This window comes from Saccostrea echinata, unplaced genomic scaffold (genome assembly GCF_033153115.1).
Source record: "Saccostrea echinata isolate AGI-Se365-2 ecotype Australia unplaced genomic scaffold, CSIRO_AGI_Sech_v1 ptg000009l, whole genome shotgun sequence".
NCBI lineage: Eukaryota > Metazoa > Mollusca > Bivalvia > Ostreida > Ostreidae > Saccostrea > Saccostrea echinata.
In genome coordinates this window covers 29,069,586-29,092,545 of record NW_026889758.1, presented here as the reverse complement: position 1 = coordinate 29,092,545, position 22,960 = coordinate 29,069,586, and the positions used below count along the sequence as shown (strand labels likewise).

The following is a 22,960-nucleotide window of genomic DNA, read 5'->3' as shown; positions in this document are numbered from 1 at the left end:
TTCACAGAAATTTCTATTTTTAGTAACCATGGCAACATCGTTCATTGAAAACAAAAACCGATATACTGAATTATGCATCTTAGTGTAGTCTATTTGTGTGCCAAGATATATTGAAATCAGATCAAAACTGTGGGAAGAGTAGCATTTTAAAGGAATTTAACAGAAATTTCTATTTTTAGTAACCATGGCAACACTAATCATTGAAATCAAAAACCGATGCACTAAATTATGTATCTTAGTGTAGTCTACTTGTGTGCCAAGTTATATTGAAATCAGATTAGAACTGTAGGAGGAGTAGCATTTTAAAGGAATTTTACAGAAATTTTTATTTTTAGTAACCATGGCAACACTCATCGAAAACAAAAACCGATGCACTAAATTATGTATCTAAGTGTAGTCTACTTGACTGTGTGCCAAGTTATATTGAAATCAGATTAGAACTGTAGGAGGAGTAGCATTTTAAAGGAATTTTACAGAAATTTCTATTTTTAGTAACCATGGCAACACTGTTCATTAAAAACAAAAACCGATGTACTGAATTATGTATCTTTGTGTAGTCTACTTGTGTGCCAAGTTATATTAAAATCAGACCAAAACTGTAGGAGGAGTAGCATTTTAAAGGAATTTCACAGAAATTTCTATTTTTAGTAACTATGGCAACACCGTTCATCGAAATCAAAAACCGATGTACTAAATTATGTATCTAAGTGTAGTCTACTTGTGTGCCAAGTTATATTGAAATCAGACCAAAACTGTAGGAGGAGTAAAGTTTTAAAGGAATTTCACAGAAATTTCTATTTTTAGTAACCATGGCAACACCATTCATCAAAATCAAAAACAGATGCACTAAATTATGTATCTTAGTGTAGTCTACTTGTGTGCCAAGTTATATTGAAATCAGACCAAAACTGTAAGAGGAGTAATGTTTTAAAGGAATTTCACAGAAATTTCTATTTTTAGTAACCATGGTAACACCGTTCATCAAAATCAAAAACAGATGCACTAAATTATGTATCTTAGTGTAGTATACTTGTGTGCCAAGTTATACTGAAATCAGACCAAAACTGTAGGAGGAGTAGCGTTTTAAAGGAATTTCACAGAAATTTCTAATTTTTGAAACCATGGCAACACTGTTCATTGAAATCAAAAACCGATGCAACAAATTATGTATCTTAGTGTAGTCTACTTGTGTGCCAAGTTATATTGAAATCAGACCAAAAATGTAGGAGGAGTAATGTTTTAAAGGAATTTCACAGAAATTTCTATTTTTAGTAACCATAGCAACACCGTTCATCGAAATCAAAAACCGATGCACTAAATTATGTATCTTAGTGTAGTCTACTTGTGTGCCAAGTTATATTGAAATCAGACCAAAACTGTAGGAGGAGTAGCGTTTTGAAAAATTATTTACAGACTGACAGACAGACAGACAGACGGACGGACGGACAGACGGACACCTTACTAACGCATAAGCTCTTCTGGTCTCTGTCCATTAGAGCTTAAAATAAAAAAGAAATCTTGTTTTTAGAATTCAATAAAATCATAACTCATTTTGTATTTTACCAAAATACAGTACATGAATGAACATTATTTAAATCCACATTTCAGAGAATGTAAACATCATTCAGAGTTGACCTTAACTTCAAAACAAACTTAAATTGCAGGCAGTGTTAATTAATCTCAATGTGACACATAAAAAGATAATGCTTTCGATTTTCTTCAAGAGGAATTAATTAATCCCAAGGGACTCATTGCAGCTCTCACAGTTTACAATTGGAACATTCTCAGCAGTTATCTCTCTTTGCCCTGGCATTCATTCTAATGTAAAGTTAAGGAATCTACCCCACTGCCCCAGCTCCAAAGTGGATGAAATAGAGAACCAAACTTAGCATCAAAATATGTCTTACTGCCTATTCAACCAACAAACCAAATTTGAACTTAATTGGTCAACTATAAAAAATGTTATTAGAAAACAAGATGTGTTTGTGAAACACTGATGCCCCCATATGGCAGCTTATGGCGAAGGTTAAAGTTTCTTCAAATGCAAGTCAAAATCCAGGCCAAAAGATAAAAAATGTTGATACCCAAAGAAAGGTCTTGTCTCGAGGAATACACCTGTGAAATTTGAAAGACCTAGATACAACTGTTCAAAAGTTATAGTGAAGGTTAAAGTTTTTAAAATAAAAGTCAAACATCAAGGTCAAGGTCAAAGTGGTTGGTATCCAAAGGAAGATCTTGTCACAAGGATTACATATGTGAAGTATGAAAGCCCGAGCACCAACCATTCAAAAGTTATGGCCAAGGTTAAAGTTTTTCAAAAGTAGGTCAAACTCCTAGGTCAAGGTCAAAGGGTCAAAGTGGTTGGTATCCAAAGGAAGGTCTTGTCACAAAGATTACATATGTGAAGTATGAAAGCCCTAGCATCAACCATTCAAAAGTTATGGCCAAGGTTAAAGTTTTTCAAAAGTAGGTCAAACTCCTAGGTCAAGGTCAAAAGGTCAAAGTGGTGGTTGGTATCCAAAGGAAGGTCTTGTCGCAAGGATTACATATGTGAAGTATGAAAGCCCTAGCTCCAACCATTCAAAAGTTATGGCCAAGGTTAAAGTTTTTCAAAAGTAGGTCAAACTCCTAGGTCAAGGTCAAAAGGTCAAAGTGGTGGTTGATATCCAAAGGAAGGTCTTGTCGCAAGGATTACATATGTGAAGTATGAAAGCCCTAGCTCCAACCATTCAAAAGTTATGGCCAAGGTTAAAGTTTTTCAAAAGTAGGTCAAACTCCTAGGTCAAGGTCAAAAGGTCAAAGTGGTTGATATCCAGAGGAAAGTCTTGTCACAAGGAATACACATGTGAAGTTTGAAACCCTAAGCACCAACTGTTCAAAAGTTATGGCCAAGGTTAAAGTTTTTCAAAAGTAGGTCAAACTCCAAGGTCAAGGTCAAAAGGTTTTTGTCCTGTCTGTCTGTTTGTCTGTTTATCTGTTTGTCTGTTTGTCCGTTTGTCCGTTTATCTGTTTGTCTGTTTGTCTCTTTGTCCGTTTGTCTGTTTGTCTGTCTGTCTGTTGTCAACTTTAACCTTACCCATAACTTTTGATTAGTTGGAGCTATGACTTTCATATTTCACATGTGTATTCCTTGTGACAAGACCTTTCTTTGGGTACCATCATATTTGACCTTTTGACCTTGACCTTGGAGTTTGACCCACTTTTGCAAAATTTTATGAGACTTTTACCTTGGCCATAACTTCTGAACAGTTGGTGCTTGGGGTTTCAAACTTCACATGTGTATTCTTTGTGATAAGGCCTTCCTTTGGATACCAACAACTTTGACGTTTTGACCTTGGAGTTTGACCTACTTTTGAAAAACTTTAACCTTGGCCATAACTTTTGAACAGTTGGTGCTTAGGGTTTCAAACTTCACATGTGTATTCCTTGTGACAAGACCTTCCTCTGGATATCAACCACTTTGACCCTTTGACCTTGACCTAGGAGTTTGACCTACTTTTGAAAAACTTTAACCTTGGCCATAACTTTTGAATGGTTGGAACTAGGGCTTTCATACTTCACATATGTAATCCTTGCGACAAGACCTTCCTTTGGATACCAACCACCACTTTGACCTTTTGACCTTGACCTAGGAGTTTGACCTACTTTTGAAAAACTTTAACCTTGGCCATAACTTTTGAATGGTTGATGCTAGGGCTTTCATACTTCACATATGTAATCTTTGTGACAAGACCTTCCTTTGGATACCAACCACTTTGACCCTTTGACCTTGACCTAGGAGTTTGACCTACTTTTGAAAAACTTTAACCTTGGCCATAACTTTTGAATGGTTGGTGCTAGGGCTTTCATACTTCACATATGTAATCCTTGTGACAAGATCTTCCTTTGGATACCAACCACTTTGACCTTGACCTTGACGTTTGACTTTTATTTTAAAAAACTTTAACCTTCGCCATAAATTTTGAACAGTTGTATCTAGGTCTTTCAAATTTCACAGGTGTATTCCTCGAGACAAGACCTTTCTTTGGGTATCAACATTTTTTATCTTTTGGCCTGGATTTTGACTTGCATTTGAAGAAACTTTAACCTTCGCCATAAGCTGCCATACGGGGGCATCAGTGTTTCACAAACACATCTTGTTATTGATAAAATCAGCTTGGTAATGCACATCTGAAATCTAGGTAAAAAGTAGCGGTAACGAGTTGTTATTTCTTGCAATGTAGCGGTAAAGTGTCCCTCCCCTTCCTTCATATTATATAAAATAATTAACCCTTAACCCTTTCTGCAAATTACACATTCAGCTACTTAGAAATTACACATTCAGCTACTTAGAAATTACACATTTAGCTAATTAGAAATTCACTACATACTCTCTCTATATAAAATTTGACAATTTACAGTCCTGTAGAGTTAAAAAAAAAAGAATTTGAAAGATACACATATTTCTATTTTTTGAAATTAGAACTGAACATAAATTGAAACAGGAAACATATAAAATAAATCATTAGAAAAATAGTATAAAGTTCTATTTGCTAGAACACAAAATGTACCTTTGGGGCTTTGGCAGCTTTCATGTCCCTGACTTTGTTGCCCTGGGCTACAATTTTATCGTTAATGATGCTGACATTTGCTCCACTACCACCACTTGAAATCTTTGCTGGAGGAGTAGTCCCAGGCTTCCAGTCACTTCCAGAGACATTTTTATATTCTGCCTTCAGAGTCAACAGCTCTTTCACTGCTTCATCAATTTCACTCTAAAAGAAAGGATTTCTCAAAAGATAAAACTCAGATGTAAGAACTACATGTATGTAGATGTATTTATGATAAATACTCAACCCTGTACCTTAGGTGCTTTCTTTGCCTTGAGGTCTCTGACTAAGTTGCCCTGTTTCGTTATCTGGTTATTAAGTTCCACAGCATTCATTGAACTAGAAGCTGGTGGACAAGAAACCGGATGAACAGGTTTGGTGTCTGGTTTCCACTCTGAACCAGAAGCAGACTTATACTCTGCCTTTAGAGCAAGAAGAATCTTAACTTCAGCATCAACTTGTTCCTTTATGTTAAAAAAAAACTTTGAGTAAATTCAAACTACTTTTTATTCAAATAAGGAGATTTAGAAACAAATAGGAATAAACAGACTGCCAACACGTTAAAATGATCTTGAAAATTTCACAATTAATTGGTTTCAACTAGAAATCTTTCACACCAGAAATATTCAGTAATTATACAAATTATCTATTATAATTTTAAAAAACCAAAAGTCTCTGATGAGACTGTAGCTTTACTGGTGTGTTCTTGTAATAATAAAAACTTTATCTTAATACAGTCTGTGTAAAAAGTCTAATCAGACCAAAACTTAGGAAGAGTAGCATCTTAAAACCAATATATTAAAATGATGTATCTCAGTTTAATCTACCTGTGTACCAAGTCATAAAATATTGGGCCAAAACTGTAGGAGTAGTGTATTGAAAGAATTTCAAAGAAATTTCTATTTTTTAGTAACCATGGCGACATCATTCGTTGAAATCAAAAACAAAATTACATACAGGCTGTACATAGCAACACTGTTTGTTAAACTCATAAACATATAATCAAAAAATTTATGTGTTTAAGCATAGTCTACTTGTGTACCAAGTGTTATTGAAATTGGATCAAAACTGTAGGAGGAACAGGGTTTTTGAAAAATTGTTTACAGACAAACAGAGAGATGGACAGATGACAGACACTTTACTAATGTATAAGCTTTTCTGTTCTCTGACCAGCAGAGCTAAAAATGTTAAACAGTTCTGACCTTGGGGGCTTTTTTGGACTTGAGGTCACGAACTCTTTCACCCTGACTTCTGATCCTTTGGTCTAGATCTGCAAGGTCAACCCCTGTGGATGGTGTTTCTGGGGGAGATTTCTCAGCTGCTTTCCCTTTCTTGCTCTGTGATTTCTGCAATTTGGAAAATGAATGTTTTAAAATACATGTACAGGTATATCCATATTTTTTTACTTTCCCAAGAAAATGTAGAGGAAAGAAACCACTGCCACATGGGATCTCTTTGTAGACCATTCACTGCATTAAGTGAAGGAATGCATTCGAAATCCACATTCCATTTATTATAAGTGAAAGGAATGAGCCTTTAAAAAAAACTACATGTGTGAAGTGGAAACTCCCAACATCCCAAAATTATTCTCCATAAGAAAGATACAGACCAGACATGAATTATGAACTTTTTCTGTCAGTGACCTTGAACTTGGGTCAAGGTCATGACACACCCTCAGGACATAAGCAATCTTTCTGTAAAATGGAAACTCACCAAGTTTATCCAATGCATAAGAAAGATATGGACCAGACACAAATTATGGACTTTTTCTTTCAGTGACCTTGAACTTGCCCAAATGACCTTGGGTCAAAGTCATGACACATCCTCAGGTCATGTACAATCTTTGTGTAAAATGGAAACTCACCAAGTTTATCTATCAGAGGATATGGACCGGACACGAATTATGAACTTTTTCTTTCAGTGACCTTGAACTGTCCATATGACCTTTGGTCAAGGTCATGACACACCCTCAGGTCTTAAGCAATCTTTGTGTAAAATGGGAACTCACCAAGTTTATTTCTAAGAAAGATATGGACCGGACACAAATTATGAACTTTTTCTTTCAGTGACCTTGAACTTGCCCAAATGACCTTGGGTCAAGGTCATGAACATTCCTTGTGTGAAGTAGTAGATTCTAATGTTCCTCCATAAGAAAGATATGGACTGGACACGTTTGCACAGACGGACAGACAGATGGACGGACGGACGGATGGACAAGATGATTCCTATGTACCCCCCAAACTTCGTTTTCCGGGGGCATAAAAAAGAATCCTCACAGTAATAATTCTATAGCATACATCTACATTCACTTAAACATAACAGATTTTGAATAGCATGTTAATCTTCTTTTTGTAAAACATTGATATTACCTCTTTGCTGCTGCTGTCTTCTTTGTGTTTGGACCCTGAGGTTGGCATCTCCTTTGTGTGACCATCAGGGATATTCAGCAGCACACAGGGGCTACAGCGACCTGTGAAAGGGCTACAAAACACAGTCATCCATAAGTAATCCAAGGTATCTTTCATACAGAAAATGTATTTTTTGCATCATTTGAATAAAAACTGTTAAAATTAAAACCCTCATATTACCAACACTGTACTTACCACTGAAAGAGTATCATACAGTGAAACCTGTCTAATCCATCATGTATTTGAGACAAATTTTGTGTCTGAATAGACAGGGTATTGGATTGCACATTGTAAGGAACATAAGAAATAGTAAAATGGGAATTTCAATAAGGGTCAGAATTCACAGTGAAATGGAATGCACAGGAGTCAGATTGGACAGTTTTCACCGTATTTCTTTCTATGTTCAAAGATCATCAAGCAACTAATGGAGGAAGGAAACTTGTTACCTGGTAGGGAGATATGGCTGATCACAGATGTAATATCCTCTTCTCTGTAGCTGTATAATGTCTCCTTTCTTCAGAGTGGCCAGACAAGGGTCTCCAAACATCACCAACTCTTTCTGTAAACACAAATAAATACTAAACTGGTGACTGAGTCTTTGACAATTTTCTTACTTTTGAAATATGGTAAGTGCAAATTTTGATGGTCTATTTGTATTTAATATTGATTTTTAATGGGTGAGACAAGTAGAAAACTTTGATTATTTTAATCTGTCATCAATTCTGTCAATGTTTCATCATCAAAGTTTCTATCTTTACATAATATGTAAATAAAACTTTGGGTCCCTCTGTGGCCTTATCCCTGCTCCAGGGGCCATGATTTAAATGCTGTAAAATCACATATTTTTGTGGGGTCAAATTTTTGTGGTTTGAGTAAAAAATATGGGGTTTTGATTTTGTAGATGAAGAATTGTTGAATAGTTATATATACAAAAATTAACATGTCCAATGAAAAATTAAATGCCCACGAAAAATACTAGTAAGTGATTTCACAGTACAATCATTTAAATCTTCTGCAATTTAAATAAAAAGCTCCCAAATAACATTATTTTGAATCTTCATCAAACAAGGATACTGAGTGGCATGTGACCAAATGATTCTAGAGAAGAGGTCAAAATATGACAAGTTTATGCATATCACTAGATGAAACAGATAAGGACATGTCAAGAGAGTGACAAAGGTGACCTAAAAGTGTACATGGATTTGGTAAATATTTATTAAAAAGATTTTTGCCATGCTAAAATCCTTGACCTATCAGACTATGTGGAATTTTGTACATGAATACAGTATCTCAGGCCTACCTTGCTGTCTCTGTTGACATACTCTTTGAAGTTATCTGTTTTACTGATAACAGCTTTACTGATGATATGGTCATACTGGACACATACAGTGGGGGTGAAGGGGGCCTTCTCTGTCTCAGCTAGCCAAGTTATCTTCTGGGTCTCTTTATAGTCCTAAAAACAAACAGGATTCCGAGTCACAAACAAAACACAATAGTTCTTGTAAATTTATAACAAGAGTCTCATAACACATTTTTTTGATTTTCTTTTTCTTTAAAATAAGTTTAATTCTTACTTTGTTATCCAGCTTTGTTTTTGCTTCCATGGACACAATCTTGCCATCCTTCCTGAAATCACCAAAAAATAGTGTTTCAATTTTTGATTTCTTACAATAAATGTCACCACTGTTGTTCAAATTGGAATATTACTTGTTTATTTTAGTGATTTCCAAGTTCCCCCAGTTGATGAATGTAACCATCTCCCCTTCTTTCAATAGCTCAGCATCAGCTCCCTCTATGTATACAAGGGGAGAATACCATACATCTTTCATTCCAACATCTTCATTCTGAAAAAAAATCATCCGTGCATGGCAATTTCACCCTAGGGTTACTTCAATAGTTAGTGTGTTTTTTTTTTTTAAATAAACACTTCATGAAATGAGTTTTGGGTACCTTTGGGTGTTTAGGCTTACTCATCACCCCTGTAGAGGCATCTTTCACATGAACAGGCACTACTTCCTTTTTCAGCAAGGCTGTATACCTTGGAACAATTGGATCAATCACCTAAAAAATTGTTTTCCTTTATAATATTTTATTTTCTTTCCAAAAATTAAATAATTAAAAAATTTTAAAAGCTTGCCTTTTTGTTGACTGCCCAGATTTTATCCCATTCCATCATAACAACAGATTTAGATGATCCCTACAAAGAAATACAGAATAAAACAAACTCATTATACATATATATCATTTATCATTTGTGTAATTGTTTTAAGGTATTTCACATTACTTCTTTACCTGAGCCACAATGAACTGTTTCAATCCCTCCACTGTCATCCCCCGTCTTAGTACTCCTCTCACTGTAGGGAAACGGGGATCATCCCTGAAATAATACAGCATCGGTACAGTTGATATTTTTTCCATCTGTGTTTGTATAAAGACACAATGTAATAATGTTCTAAGAAAGTTGCATGAAATATTTACCATCCATCAACAATACCCTCATTGACAAACCAGGTCAGCTTCCTTTTTGAAAGGACTGTGTTTTGTAGATTAAGTCTGCTGTACTCATAGATGAAAGGGCGTCGTAAACCTAGAGAACCAACATTATTTGTTTACACAATTGCCTGAAGACTAATAATAAAAAAACAATACATGCATTCAGAATTACCTTAGCCAAATAATTTTTTCATTTAAATAGCTTCCTGCACAGTTCCCTGACTAAATCTACTAGTCTTAACAAGTGCTCACACTACATATATCAAAGCTCTCAGATCAAAGTCCAACTACCTGTAAATGCCCCCAATCAAATCCTCTGATCTTACCATGTGTCCTGACTAAATCTTCCAGTGTCCTCTCACCAAAACCTTTTAGATGCCCAGAAGGGATGTACATGGCTCCTTATACAGTAAAACATGCTTGTGCCAGGGATTGATGATTTTGCCTTGTTATAAGCATAATTTGTTATATCCATCAAGTTTACATTATATTTTAAAGTCACCAGGCATAAAACTCATTTAGCTGTAAGCATCAATTCATTTTAAGCTTGTTAGCTATAACCATGATTTACTGTATTTCCCAGAGCTCTTGTATCAAAACCTTACTACATCTACATGTACCAGAGTTCTCCCTCCTCAAAGCCTTTCTGAGTGATCTACAGGTAACTGGATAAACCTGTCTTCTGATCAATGTCTTACAAGTCCTCTGACTATATCATCTATGTATGTGTCTGATCAAAACCTTACAAGACCTACATGTACCAAAATTCTCTCCTCAAAGTATGATTGAGTCCTCCGAATTGATCTACTAGTCTTCTGATCAAAATTTAAAATTGTCTCTAACTAAAAATAGATTTCTGACCCTCTAACTAAAAATAGATTTCTGACCAAAGCCAACTGACTAGACTTAAAAGTCATACCAAGTGCATCCAGAATCCAGTAATACTGTTCATCTCTGTCATGGTACTCTGTTGTCCTTAGAGCATGAGTCACATCCTCTACACTGTCCACAATAGGGCAAGCAAAGTCATATGTGGGATACACACTGTGTCAAAATAAATTATGTTAATCAACTGAAAGTGGAATGTTTTATGTGTATTATGGAGGATACAGAAAAGCACAAAATCTCAAAGAAAAGATTGTTGGGATTACTGAGTATATCCATTCAAACCTTGTGCATGTCTAGTGTGTTTGATAAAAATTTCAAATCTATAGAAATTAACAAGAGGCCCATATCACTCACCTGAGCACTTTGGCTGGAACATGAAAAGTTTCAGTATATAACATGTCCCAACCTACTATCCATGGGGGGGGGGGGGTATTTGAACAATCTTGAATCTACACTAACTTGCAATTTGCTTCCAAATTTCTTTGACTAATCATGGCTTTAGAAGGGTTTTTAAAAAAAAATTAATATTTTATTTTTAAGTAAATGTTTTATCTTCTATTGTGGCCCCATCCTACCCCCAGGGGACATGATTTGAACAAACTTGAATCTGAGATTGCTTCAATGAAAATATGACAAATCTTGGCTTTGCTGTTCTTGAGAAGATTTTTAAAGATACAGTTGAACGTCGGTATCTCAAACACGGATATCTCGAATTCCATGGATATGTCGAAGTGATTTGGAAGCCCTAACCACGTATATCTTAAGTATTTTATCCTTGATATCTCGAACCCTTGCATATCTCAAAGTTGTTTTTCCATCCCATCAAGTTCAAGATAATGAGTTTTTCCTGTATTTCTTATATTTTCCTTGGTATAGCTTTCATCCCCCTGTTTTGACCCCAACATACCCCCAGGGTCATTATTTGAAAAAAAAACTTGAATCTACACTACCTGAGGGTGCTTCTGAATTAAGATGACTAATCGTGGCTTTGCTTTTCCTTGAGATGAAGATTTTTAAAGATTTTTCCATTAAATTTCTATGTAAAAATTTGATTGCCCATTGTGGCCTAACCCTACTCCCAGGGGTCATGATTTGAACATTTGAACATCCTCATACCTGAGCATGCTTCCACATAAATATGACCAAACATGGCTTTGCTGTTCTTGAGAAGAAGATTTTTTAAAGATTTTTCCTATGTATTCCTAAGTTAATCTTTGTTTATCCAATGTGGCCCTGCCCTTTCCCAGTGGATCATGATTTGAACAAATTTGAATCTCACTACCTGAGGATGCTTCCATGGCTTTGCTGTTCTTGAGAAGATTTTTGATAGATTTTTTCTATATAATTTGATAGATTTTTCCTATATATTTTAAAGCCAAACTTTGATTACCCATCGTGGTCCCTGGGATGATGATTTGAACAAACTTGAATCTAGACTATGTCAGGAAGTTTTCAAGTAAGTTTCATCTTTTCTGGTCCAGTGGTTGTTGAGAAGATTTTGTAACTTTTTCTTAATTATCTCCCCTTGGAAGAGGGTGTGGACCTTCATTTGAACAAACCTGAATGCCCTTCACCCATGGATATGCTTTGCTAAGTTTGGTTAAAATTAGCCCAGCTGTTCTGGAGAAGATGAAACTGTAAAAAGTTTACCACAATGATAACAAACAACAGACAATATTTTATCATAAACTATGGCTCAGGTGAGCAAAAAATGTCCTTAAAACCTACTTGTATTTGGTTCCAGTCCTGATGTGGGGCTCTAATTTACAGCGATACAGAGTTGGGTCCCTCATACAGCCATTGTCAGATTTCATGTCAATCTTGGCCCTTACTGCACACTTCTGCCCTTTGTTTGTGCCCTTTTTCATTTCCTCCCACATAGCTAAATTTTTCTCAACACCTAACAAAATAATTGCACATATACAATGTCATCATGAACATTATTCAAAACATATTAAGCTTCTAAATACACAGAAGTAAGCAGTTACATGGTCATTGTCTACTCACACTTGCATTAGCAAATTGACGGATATTTGCCTCTCCCTCCTAAACTTTGCTTGTAAAAATTATTGATGAAAATTTGGTAGTCTCTATATAATTATACATCACTTGTATGTGTTAAAACAGCTTTATTTTGAATACATCTTTAATAAGGTATAGATATAAATGTACATAACAAAGATTGGGACATACTGTTGTCTCTGTTGACCGAGTCCTTGCGTTCCTCTCGCTCTTTTTTCATGGTTTCTGGATCTGTATCATCAACATAGGCCTTGCCTATCCTGATCATTTTCTCACACAAGTCCTGTATCTGATCAAAGTAGTCCGACGTGAAGGAGAACTTATCATATGTAATTCCTAACATACCAACGTCCTTCAAAATCACCTACAATGTAAAGTAACAGTATAAATCATTCTTATCAAATGCAATATATGATGTAGCAAATTGCACCTCGGAACAAACTTTCCTCTTCAATGTTTACATGTATGTTTGCTTTTAAAATACATATTAGCAAAATCAAAATGCATGCACTTCATGTATTGATCAATACCTGTTCAAACTCCTCATTTTCCTTGGCTGGATTGGTGTCATCGAATCTCATAATGAGTGTCCCTTTGAACATTTCCCTATAGTGGTAGTTAAGTAAGGCTGCCTTTGCATGACCAATGTGTAGATATCTTTTGTGAGAGAAAGGAATGTATTTAATGTCATGCAATAATAATGCAAACTTTGTTGAATCATGATTCTCCAATGTAAGTAGTATTTTGAGCAATAGTGCACTGTAAAGGTCAACTTGTTAAATGAGGGCAAATATGATTGTTATCGAAAGTACGATTAACTCCATTTTGCTTATTTCTCAAATTTGTGAGAATGACAAAATGCAGCAAACTTACCCACTAGCCTCTGGTGGGAAACGAACAACAACTTTTCCCATCTCTGCCCCTGGTAAATCCACAAACTTCCCTTCATCTTTCTTTTTCTATAAATTTAAATAAAAAATGTTTCCATGCAACCATTACAAAGATTTTTAATTCATTAAAGAAAAAAAAGCAGCATAAACTGAGAAGATAAATTAACAGAAAAATGTACATCCTAGAGAAAAATAATGAATGCATCCTTTAGCCAAGATATACATATTATTATGTTTATATTTACAGTGTTATAAAACTTATAATAATAAAATTATTAGATGTTTAACAGATTAAAATGCCGAAATCCTCTCAAAGCTTTTTCAGTACTTACAGACTGTTTCGATTTTTTGTCACTTTTCTTTTCATCGATGGTCTTGACCTTTGGCAGTGTCCTCTCTGTGACCTTGAACACGGACTGATTGCTAAGAAACTTGTAGTAGCGCATGACATTAATGCCTGCATCTCCTGTTGCTAGCAGTGACTGGAACTTGCTACTGTCTAAACATATTAAATTTAATATATATGTACACAGGTATACAAAAAGTAATATTTATATCATTATGGTAACTTGTTTAAAAATGGTAGCAGACTGACTTCAGTATAGTAAAATTATGAAAGTGATATCCTCCGTAATTTTGCTATATTTTGGTACTTTTCATGAAATCTTTGTTATCAAAATATTGGATGGATAATGCATATCTCAAAGAACATGTACATGTCAATATGTTCTATTTCCATTAGTGAACTCTTCAAAATTAGAGGCGCATTTGGTCGTCTGACTGGGACAGCATGGCGTTGCAGATAATACAAACATGCCAATCTCAATCCAATTTTAAATGTTAAATGTATTTGTCATTCCAAATAAAGTATAGAAGAACTAAAAGACATATGTAAGAGAGCTAGAACCGTAAATTTATCATCCATTAATAAAAAATATGACATTTCCGAGGCATGTATATTGTATTTAGATGTACCATACGATAAATAGATACATACGATCAACAATAGATATAAATTGATATTGTTGTCATTCCTACGCTTGATGTATATAAAGTCCACAACAACAAAATATTTCATTTGCATTTTCTTAGGATTTCTTCATCGACATTCAACATATTGTTTACATGTTTATGTTACGTTTGTCCCAGAAATCCCGCGAGATTTGTACATTTTCCGACTTTTTCACAAAAGAGCGCACTAAGAAGTATAACTCTTCCAAAGTGGAAATAGAAAGTATTAAGGACAGATATGATGCAAAAAAACTTTTCAACAATCATGTGTATAAGGCCAAGATAAATAAATAGTGTGTTTCCTATTCCAACCTGAGAAAAAATAGGGTAGGTAGGTAGGGAAAACATTTTATTTCATTTTAACATTTTATTGTTTAAAATTCAACAGGGAAATCCTTGTCAAAACATTTCCAATTATTTGTATATAGGATATGTATTTTCTCAAACACGGAAGTGATCAAGATTAGGATTTCTAATAGTGAAACCAGATTTGTTTACCGGTACTTCCAGAGAGATATCCACGGATAAATTTTTCAGGGTCAGCTCATATATTTTAGAGTCAGTCTGGGAACCGGAAACACACAATTTATTTCTATTTCACAATAATGTCCTATAAAGTGATAAAAGTTGTATAGATTTATAAGGATGATTTTAGAAAGGTAGAATTTTGAACATCAAAGAAAGTTTACAGTATCTGAATATTATTGAAATTTGATATTTGCATCATTTACGACCGAAATAGCTCCAAAAATATTTACCAATCCAAGTATCCATTTTTTTTTTGTTTGCATTATCTGTCCTTAAATGGAAATTTTCTTGAGAAAATCATTATATAAAACAATTTACCTATCTTTCACCTTTGAATATATAGTCAAAATTATGCAAGTTTATGGATCAAATTACTTTGAATGGTTATATCTTATTATTTAAAAATTTTTAACAAAATGATCTTATGGACTTCCTTGACATTTACCTTTATATTTTTTATATCACTATGGAAAACTTGAGATATACAGGGAAACAATTATTAGAATACAATTTCTTCTGAATATAGTTGTTACTTACTTTGGAGGACTTCCCAAATAGCAAAGTCAGCCAAGGTCAATGATTGGCCCACTAAGTATGTCACAGGCTCCAAACTTTTATCGAGAAAATTGAGAGCTGTGGAAAACTTGGCAACACAAGACAAGGACCCAGCAGCAAAGGTCATCCAGTGATCTATCTGTTTGTCAATTATATATCAAGCAAATTCAATCCCTCCAGGAAGACTTATTTATCAACAACCAAGTGCATAAACTGAATAAAGCTGACTGAATAAATTGTAATTATGATTGGGCAAGATGTTATTCTCAATCAAGTTTTGTTACTCTTTCCCAGATATTGCTAATACAACAGAGTAGACATGCAAAAGTTGTTAATCTTTAATCTTTTTTTTTTTTGCACTTATTCAGTCATGATGCACAGATTTGAGACATTAGTTTTTCATTACATCACTACATGCAGCTCATAATATGTATACAGGGGAACCTTCGTAATCTAGGCGCCAAATGATCTGGACGCTTCACCTTCTGGACAAAAATTGCCTGGGAATACAAGAGGCTCAACTGTAGATAATTTACTTACCTCAGATGCTTCCAAAATTGTATTTCCGTAAAGTCCAAATTCATGAAACTTGTTAGCAAGAAATCGACAAATGGTAAAGTTGTTATTCAAAGTTGATCTGAAAATAATATATATATATATTTTAGAGGAGAGGTAGTGCTTGAAAAGAGAATACCAGTAATTACAATTTGCAACATTTTTTTTCCACTCACTGGGGATTAGCAGAGAGTTTGATAGTAGAATAACTTTTTTTCAGGTTTTAAAACACTTTATTACCCATCAACTGTTAATGCTGTATTCTGCTCCAGGGACCATTTTACCAGCTTTTTCTGAGCTAGATATTCTGCTGTCAACAGTGCAGCTGGAAGAAAATAATGAAAAATGACAACATTTTTTTATCAATGTAGTGACATTTTTGCAGTTATTTAATTAAATCTTGAAAAGGAAAGTAAATAACACAGTGTTATACACATCTAAATGAATAAATAACCTCCTGGAATTTGATCCTGTTGGAAAGACACATTCAGCGCCATGTGATTTCTAAAACTTCAAATATGGTGTGCAATACGAAACCACATTATAATTGGATGATGCAACGTTCAGTAATTCGGATAGTATGGTAGGATTGTAATATATTTACCTGTGGGGATTTTTTCCTTCTGAAAAGACACATTAAGTGCCATGCTTCTATTTTTCACTTCAAATATTGTATCTAATGCGAACCGGTATTAAATAATTCTTCACGACGTTGCCGTGCCTTGCCTTGCCGCTCAAACGGGAAACCCTTCATCGACACATAGTAGTGAAGTCCAATGCTCGTCTTTCCGGATTAGTGTTAGTCGGTGTTAATATACAAATTAACAAATAAACTTGGCCTAAGATAACTCTAACCTACTTTAACAAATTTACACAGAAATATAAGAAGACATAAATTAGAAATAAGCAAAGTACAGAACAAAAGCATTGATAGAAAAGGCTGAAATAAGCAAGGAAAGCAGCACAAATAGTAATTGCACATATGGCAGGCACAAATAATTAAGGATATTCACTAAACAGAAAAGAGAAAACACAATTATATTTATTTAACCGTTTAGTTTACATCAACAGTTTTATTTTTTTTATTTCCACACCAAGTAGATATTTTAAATAGATTAAAAGATGTTGTATTACGAATATCATTAAGAATATTATTACATATTCTTGCTGCCTCATATCTGAAAGAACCTTTTCCATACCTTGTAGTTTTGGGTCTGGGATTTTCTGCGGCATTGATATAGAATCTACACAAAATCATATGATTTCTCTCTAATTTTGAAGAAAAGCAGAACTTTTAGTTATAATTTTAAACGTTTCCAATGCAAGTAGTCTCATTCTTCTATAATTTTTAGAGATTGCAATTTGGACCTTTCGAGGAGTTGCTCATAACACGTAGCGCTTTTAACTGAATTTTCTCAAATTTTGAAGGTTTTTTTTTACTGCAAAAATGCCAAGTCATGGAACAATAGCTAAAATTATTATGGTAAAACTATGGTATAGTCGTATGGTGATCAGAAACACGTCTGAGATATGAGTATTACTATATATATTAAAATTGAATTTAAAATCTGTTGTAATTCCTAAAAGTTTAACTTCATCCTCACATTTATTAGTAACATTGAGGTATATTTATGTTAAAAGAAATTTCCTGTTCTTGTGTTTTGAACCCGACTGCATTGAAAATTTTCAGGGTTTGCCTTCATTTTATTCACGAAGAACCATTTAATGAGAGATAAATTGTCCTCCTGTAAGGATTTTATAACAATTTGTAGCAGTTTGTGAGATTTAGCGAGGGTATTGTCATCTGCATAGTTATAGACGGTACTTTTTTGACAAAGAACAAATCCTTAATAAAAATATTGAAAAATACAGAACTAAGAATGGATCCCTATGGTGTACCTCTCAGAATATCCAGCATTTCACTTAAGCGAGAACCAATCTTTAGGCATTGTTTCCTATTTGATGATAATTATTTAACAGATCTAATGTTGATTTGGATAAGTCATATGCTTTGAGTTTTATAAGCAGCAAATCACGAGGAAGGCAATCAAAAGCCTTTGATAAATCCATCAACATCGTAGCGACATATTCATTATTATCAAGAACATGTTTCCAATCTTCAATAACTCGTAAAAGGGTTGATTGGCACCAAAAACCAGGTCTAAATGCAGCCAAAAATGATTTTTTTTTTTTAAATAGACAATTGTATTTCAAAGGTTCCATCGATTCCAGTAGCTTTCTTTATATTTATTGTACCAATATTATTACTAATACTACATGTATCTTCCTTACAAAATTGTCATTCACACGTCTAGCAAAGGAGAAATCCTCCTATGGTATAATTTGTAAATTTGCATTCGTAGCTGCAGTACTTGGATGTTCATCATCGACCTTCACACTATTATCTCCTATGTCTTTTGCAACATCAACAAAATAATCATTACAAATTTCACCAACTTCTTTATTTTGTGATAATAAGTCTCATTTATTTGTCACATTTCAGGTGGTTGACCTCTTTATTGTGGACACAGTTTTTGTTTGATTGGCCTTTTTATGATCAAACATTTGCAGAACTTTACTGTTACAATTTTCGATGTGAAAAATTAAAACCTTTAATGTCATTTCAATAACATTTAAAGATTTTTGTCATCTTTAATGTCATTCTTTGATGTCATTTTATCCAAGAAAACTTGCAAAGTTCATAGTACGAGCTAATTCAAAAAGACATAAACATTTGTATAATTGAAAATAACGTGATGTATATTATAGTATTTCTTTAAGGTGATATATATAGGTCCATCGGGCCGGGTGTTTGTATATTGTGATATAATTCTATATATTTAAGTGATTATCTATTTTGTTTAAAACATGTCAGTTTAATAAATAAACACTGCTACTATAAGGTAGATCCATATTCAAGCCTTTCTTAGTTACATATAGTAACTGTCAGTTATTATACAACATCACAATTATAAATAGAGATTGAAGTATCTGGGGGGTTTTTTCTTCAGAAAATCAAGTCATATTAGCTATTGTGAAGTCAACACTATTGTTGTCTTATAGAAGATTAATTAATTCCATTTTTCAGAAACTTAAGAACATACGCAACGTACCTTACCTACTGATAATTTTTCAAGATATTCTTAATTTAAGATTATAGTGCCATCAGACGTTTGTATACAAAAAATCAGCATGCATTACCAGGGGTCTTGAAAAGATATCAACTGATGAAAATTCTTGTATAATTCAGAGAAAAATACACAAAAATTACTAAACATATATTCCAGATGTTTTGTTTATCAAAACTTCTTTTAGAAGAAGTAAACAACAGCATACATAGACATTAAAATGTAGCACACAGTTTCTTCAAGTGTTGGAACTCTTCAACTCCAGGCGAAAAAACAATAAAGTTCAAACTACGTTGCGTATGTCCTTAAGTCGATATGTATTTCAAATTTTTAAATAGTAACACAGGTATATATATTTGATTATGTGATGATCAAGATTGAGCGCGAATCAAAGAGCTTGGAATGATAGAAAAAATATTTTAGTGTGTGTGTGTGTGAGGGTGTGTGTGTGTGTGTGGATTTCGGATTGGATAAGCTGAAAGAATCTTTTATTCAATTCATCCCACCTAGAGTTAATCAAGAAGCTCCCATAATTTTCACACCAAAATCCTTTGATCTTTCGTTCACCATTTTTTGAGCTCCATAGGAGAGAGAAAGATACAAAGGTTTCACAAACAAAACATTTTGTTTAAGATATTTAAAAAAAAAACCAAACGGATGTTTACCAAAACAAAAACAAGAAAAGATAAACGAATATTTAGATAAAAGTTTATGGAAAGAACAAAATTTTTGCCAATATTAATTACAGTGTCCTAACATACCCATAGGTTACACAACAAGGTGTAAGATAAAACGAAAAAGCACTCAGAAACACTGCGTAAACAATACGTTATCATACGATAACAGATCGAAACTGCCGCACTGCCCTTCCCTTCTATTGCCCCCGAAAACCCGAGACGCAGGATCTTTTGATCAATATAAGAGATATGATAATTTCCATTTATTTCTGGTAATAGTAAATATTATAACCCGGTGAAAATCTCTGATATCCATCGGAAATCAGCTTGAGCCGAACCGCAGACAGACACACGATGGATCTAGTGACAGAGATACATTATCAAAGTACAAAATTTAAAGTTTTCGGTGCCTAAATATTGATTGCTTGTTTTAAATACAGTTGAAAATGAGGGGGAAAATAATTGATGCATGTCTAGAAATAATGCTATGGACAGTTTCCTTAGCTATAAGTATTTCTTCTGACATGTTTTGAGTCTAGGAGGCATGCATTATCGACATAAACTTCTATACAATCGTACAAATTTAGATTATTCTGGTACCTGATCAGATTTATAATTCATAAGCTACACGGTCCGTTTAAAATACAAACAAGAGGCCCAAGGGCCTTAACGGTCACCTGAGTATAATGTAACACTGCAAAGATCCATAGATTGAATATAAAATAAAATTTAAAGTTGATCTATTTACTTGCCTGTACTTGCCCCAATTTCTCACTATCCCCATGCAGAATGAACAAAACAATAGTCCTTGAGCCCTATTAGTAAATCCATCTCATTTCCTCTCACATTGGCCTCTCTTGGTCTTTGAAGAACATTTAATGTACATGTACAAAGATAAAGTATTTTGACCCATTTTTATTAATCTGTTATTTACAAGTCTATCTGACCCTTAAAAGCTTTAAATGTACTTTTTGTATTAAATATTATCAAAATTCTTGTTTAATTTTGTTATTCAGTTGACCTTTCAATTACACTATTTACAGTGCATGGCCGTAGGAACCGGGGGGGGGGGGGCACGGGGGGCCGTGCCCCCCAATAATTTTGCCGATATATAGATTACTATAGAAAACATAGATACTATATGCTTGTGCCCCCTCAATAAAAACGTCTGATGAGCTTTTTTTTTATTGCTTGTCAAGAAATTTTGGTAGTTGATAGTGCCCCCTCAACTGAAAATGTATGGCTGTGCCCCCCCCCCCCCAAAAAAAAAAAAACAAAACTGAAATTGCTTCCTACGGGCCTGCAGTTATTAATTATCATAGTATCATAGGTGAATAGCAAAGGAGAATAACTTCTTGCAGTAGCATACAAATTGAATATACATCACTGTGTGGAAACGGACTAGGGTAAAGTGCGTTACCCTAGTCCAAGATGGCGATAGGCAAAAACGCTTCAAATTTTCTCGTACAAATATTGGTGATTTCTGGCTTTAAGTTTTAGTTTATTTTGCACCAATCTGTCGGGCAGCTTCAGTTTTACATGCTCGCATGGAGATTGTATTCAACTTTAGCGTTTTTAAAAAGAAAATGCACGTCAAAGTTTTGCTGCAGATTAGGGTAAAGTTTCTGAACTATTTATTTATGTTTAGGGTAAAGTTTTTTCGAGACTAGGGTAAAGCTATTTATTCTACAAACTGATAGTGCACGATTTTGATTTTTTAACTGCGTTATACAATTAATATAGTTGGAAAAGGCTTTCTCGAACATGGTCAAGAACTTTTGCTTCCTCAAAGATATACCGATTGCAAATTTTTAATAACCACAATTTTCATACAAAAATATTACTCTTATCCGTTTCATGTACATGTATTAATTCATTGTTAAATAAATATACATGTATAAATGATGTAATTAATTTATTTGATTGAACTTTAAGTATTGTTTCATGTATGAATCTAAATCTTCTTTGCATCCTTAATCCCCACGTTTGGCGAAATCATCGAAAATGACTCAGCAACCTATATCTAATTTGTATTTGTTGGTACTCGACAGTAAACGAATGTTGATTGAGTTAAATCCGCATTGCGGGTTATTGAAATAAACTTTTAACAACTGAAATTTGAAAATAGCAAACAGTATTCTTTCCCAAAGTCTAATTAAACAATGCAAATTGTGAACTGAGCAAACAAGGACCTCGGAAAACATCAGAGGTGAGATCAGGTGCCATGGGGAGTAGGCATCATCTTTCGATTGGTCACCACCACGTATCCTTTGTTTTAATCAGATAAACGAAAAATGTGTTTATAATTCATTAAGAAAATAATGAACTAACAATTTATATTAAAGACATCAGTCAACATACGAGCTAACAACATAATATATTTGCTAACAAGATCATTGCATTGAACATACAATTTGCGAAATGTTGGCATTTAAACGAAATTATTGATACCATTGTGTAATCAACTTATTCGTCAGCAGTCTGTCTCGTTTTAGATATTGTTCGTACGAAAACATGCTCTTCCTAATCGAATCCACTGACTAAATAAACCCTATATGCAGGTAAAAATGATATATCGCTAAATAAATAGGGAAGTTGATGGAAGAAGAGTTGGAATCATCACTTTTATCATAAACTTTTAAGCTTTAAGCTAATGTAGGTTTTAGTTTACCATCAATGTCTTTCTTGAGTAAAACATCCAAATATGTAATGTGTCAGAATATGTGGTGTTTTTTACTGAGTTTAATGGGACGTAACAAATCAGACTTTGAATGTTTATTGACAAAACATCGTCAATATCTAATTGTTAAAGTGAATGTCACAGCAAGAGACTTTTTTACACTAGATCGCAAACAGGGAAACAATTAAGTGTCGGATTTTGTTTTAAAGTATAATAATGTAAATTGTGTAATAATGTAATAAATTGTATAATAATGTAAAATGTAAATCAAACATTGATAAATCTCATAAATCCGTAAACAAAACGAAACGTATAGATGTATTGACAAATGTGCAATGATGAGGACATAGCTCTATCAATATTTATTTACAAAATTATTTTGACAAATATGACGTAATAAAGTAGTCGAACTAAATATCTCCATCACAAAAGAGGGCACTTTTTGTTCGGAAAGACTTTCTATGTGTTGCTGAGAGATTAAACTTCAGTGTTCTGTTTTTCTAAGAATAATTTTTTGAATGCTTGAATACAAAATG

The 22,960-nt window shown here is 33.9% G+C and overlaps 1 protein-coding gene across 1 annotated transcript in view; it reads right to left on the bottom strand.

The window, feature by feature from the left end:
* The window catches only part of LOC133182175 (bifunctional glutamate/proline--tRNA ligase-like), a 33,941-nt gene extending 17,294 nt beyond the window's left edge, over positions 1-16,647 (bottom strand). Inside the window, exons 1-22 of the mRNA XM_061316922.1 lie at positions 16,544-16,647; positions 16,180-16,264; positions 15,925-16,021; positions 15,367-15,523; positions 13,623-13,789; positions 13,274-13,359; positions 12,931-13,057; positions 12,572-12,764; positions 12,107-12,278; positions 10,410-10,534; positions 9,476-9,584; positions 9,290-9,374; positions 9,135-9,194; positions 8,948-9,058; positions 8,705-8,841; positions 8,572-8,623; positions 8,298-8,450; positions 7,444-7,556; positions 6,959-7,070; positions 5,792-5,935; positions 4,844-5,053; positions 4,551-4,754 (exon numbers count right to left, since the gene is read on the bottom strand). Of these exons, the coding sequence (XP_061172906.1) occupies positions 4,551-4,754; positions 4,844-5,053; positions 5,792-5,935; positions 6,959-7,070; positions 7,444-7,556; positions 8,298-8,450; positions 8,572-8,623; positions 8,705-8,841; positions 8,948-9,058; positions 9,135-9,194; positions 9,290-9,374; positions 9,476-9,584; positions 10,410-10,534; positions 12,107-12,278; positions 12,572-12,764; positions 12,931-13,057; positions 13,274-13,359; positions 13,623-13,789; positions 15,367-15,523; positions 15,925-16,021; positions 16,180-16,264; positions 16,544-16,586 (2,742 nt within the window). The 5' untranslated portion in view covers positions 16,587-16,647. The remainder of the gene's footprint in view (positions 1-4,550; positions 4,755-4,843; positions 5,054-5,791; positions 5,936-6,958; positions 7,071-7,443; positions 7,557-8,297; positions 8,451-8,571; positions 8,624-8,704; positions 8,842-8,947; positions 9,059-9,134; positions 9,195-9,289; positions 9,375-9,475; positions 9,585-10,409; positions 10,535-12,106; positions 12,279-12,571; positions 12,765-12,930; positions 13,058-13,273; positions 13,360-13,622; positions 13,790-15,366; positions 15,524-15,924; positions 16,022-16,179; positions 16,265-16,543) is intronic.
* Between the last annotated feature and the right edge of the window lie 6,313 nt (positions 16,648-22,960).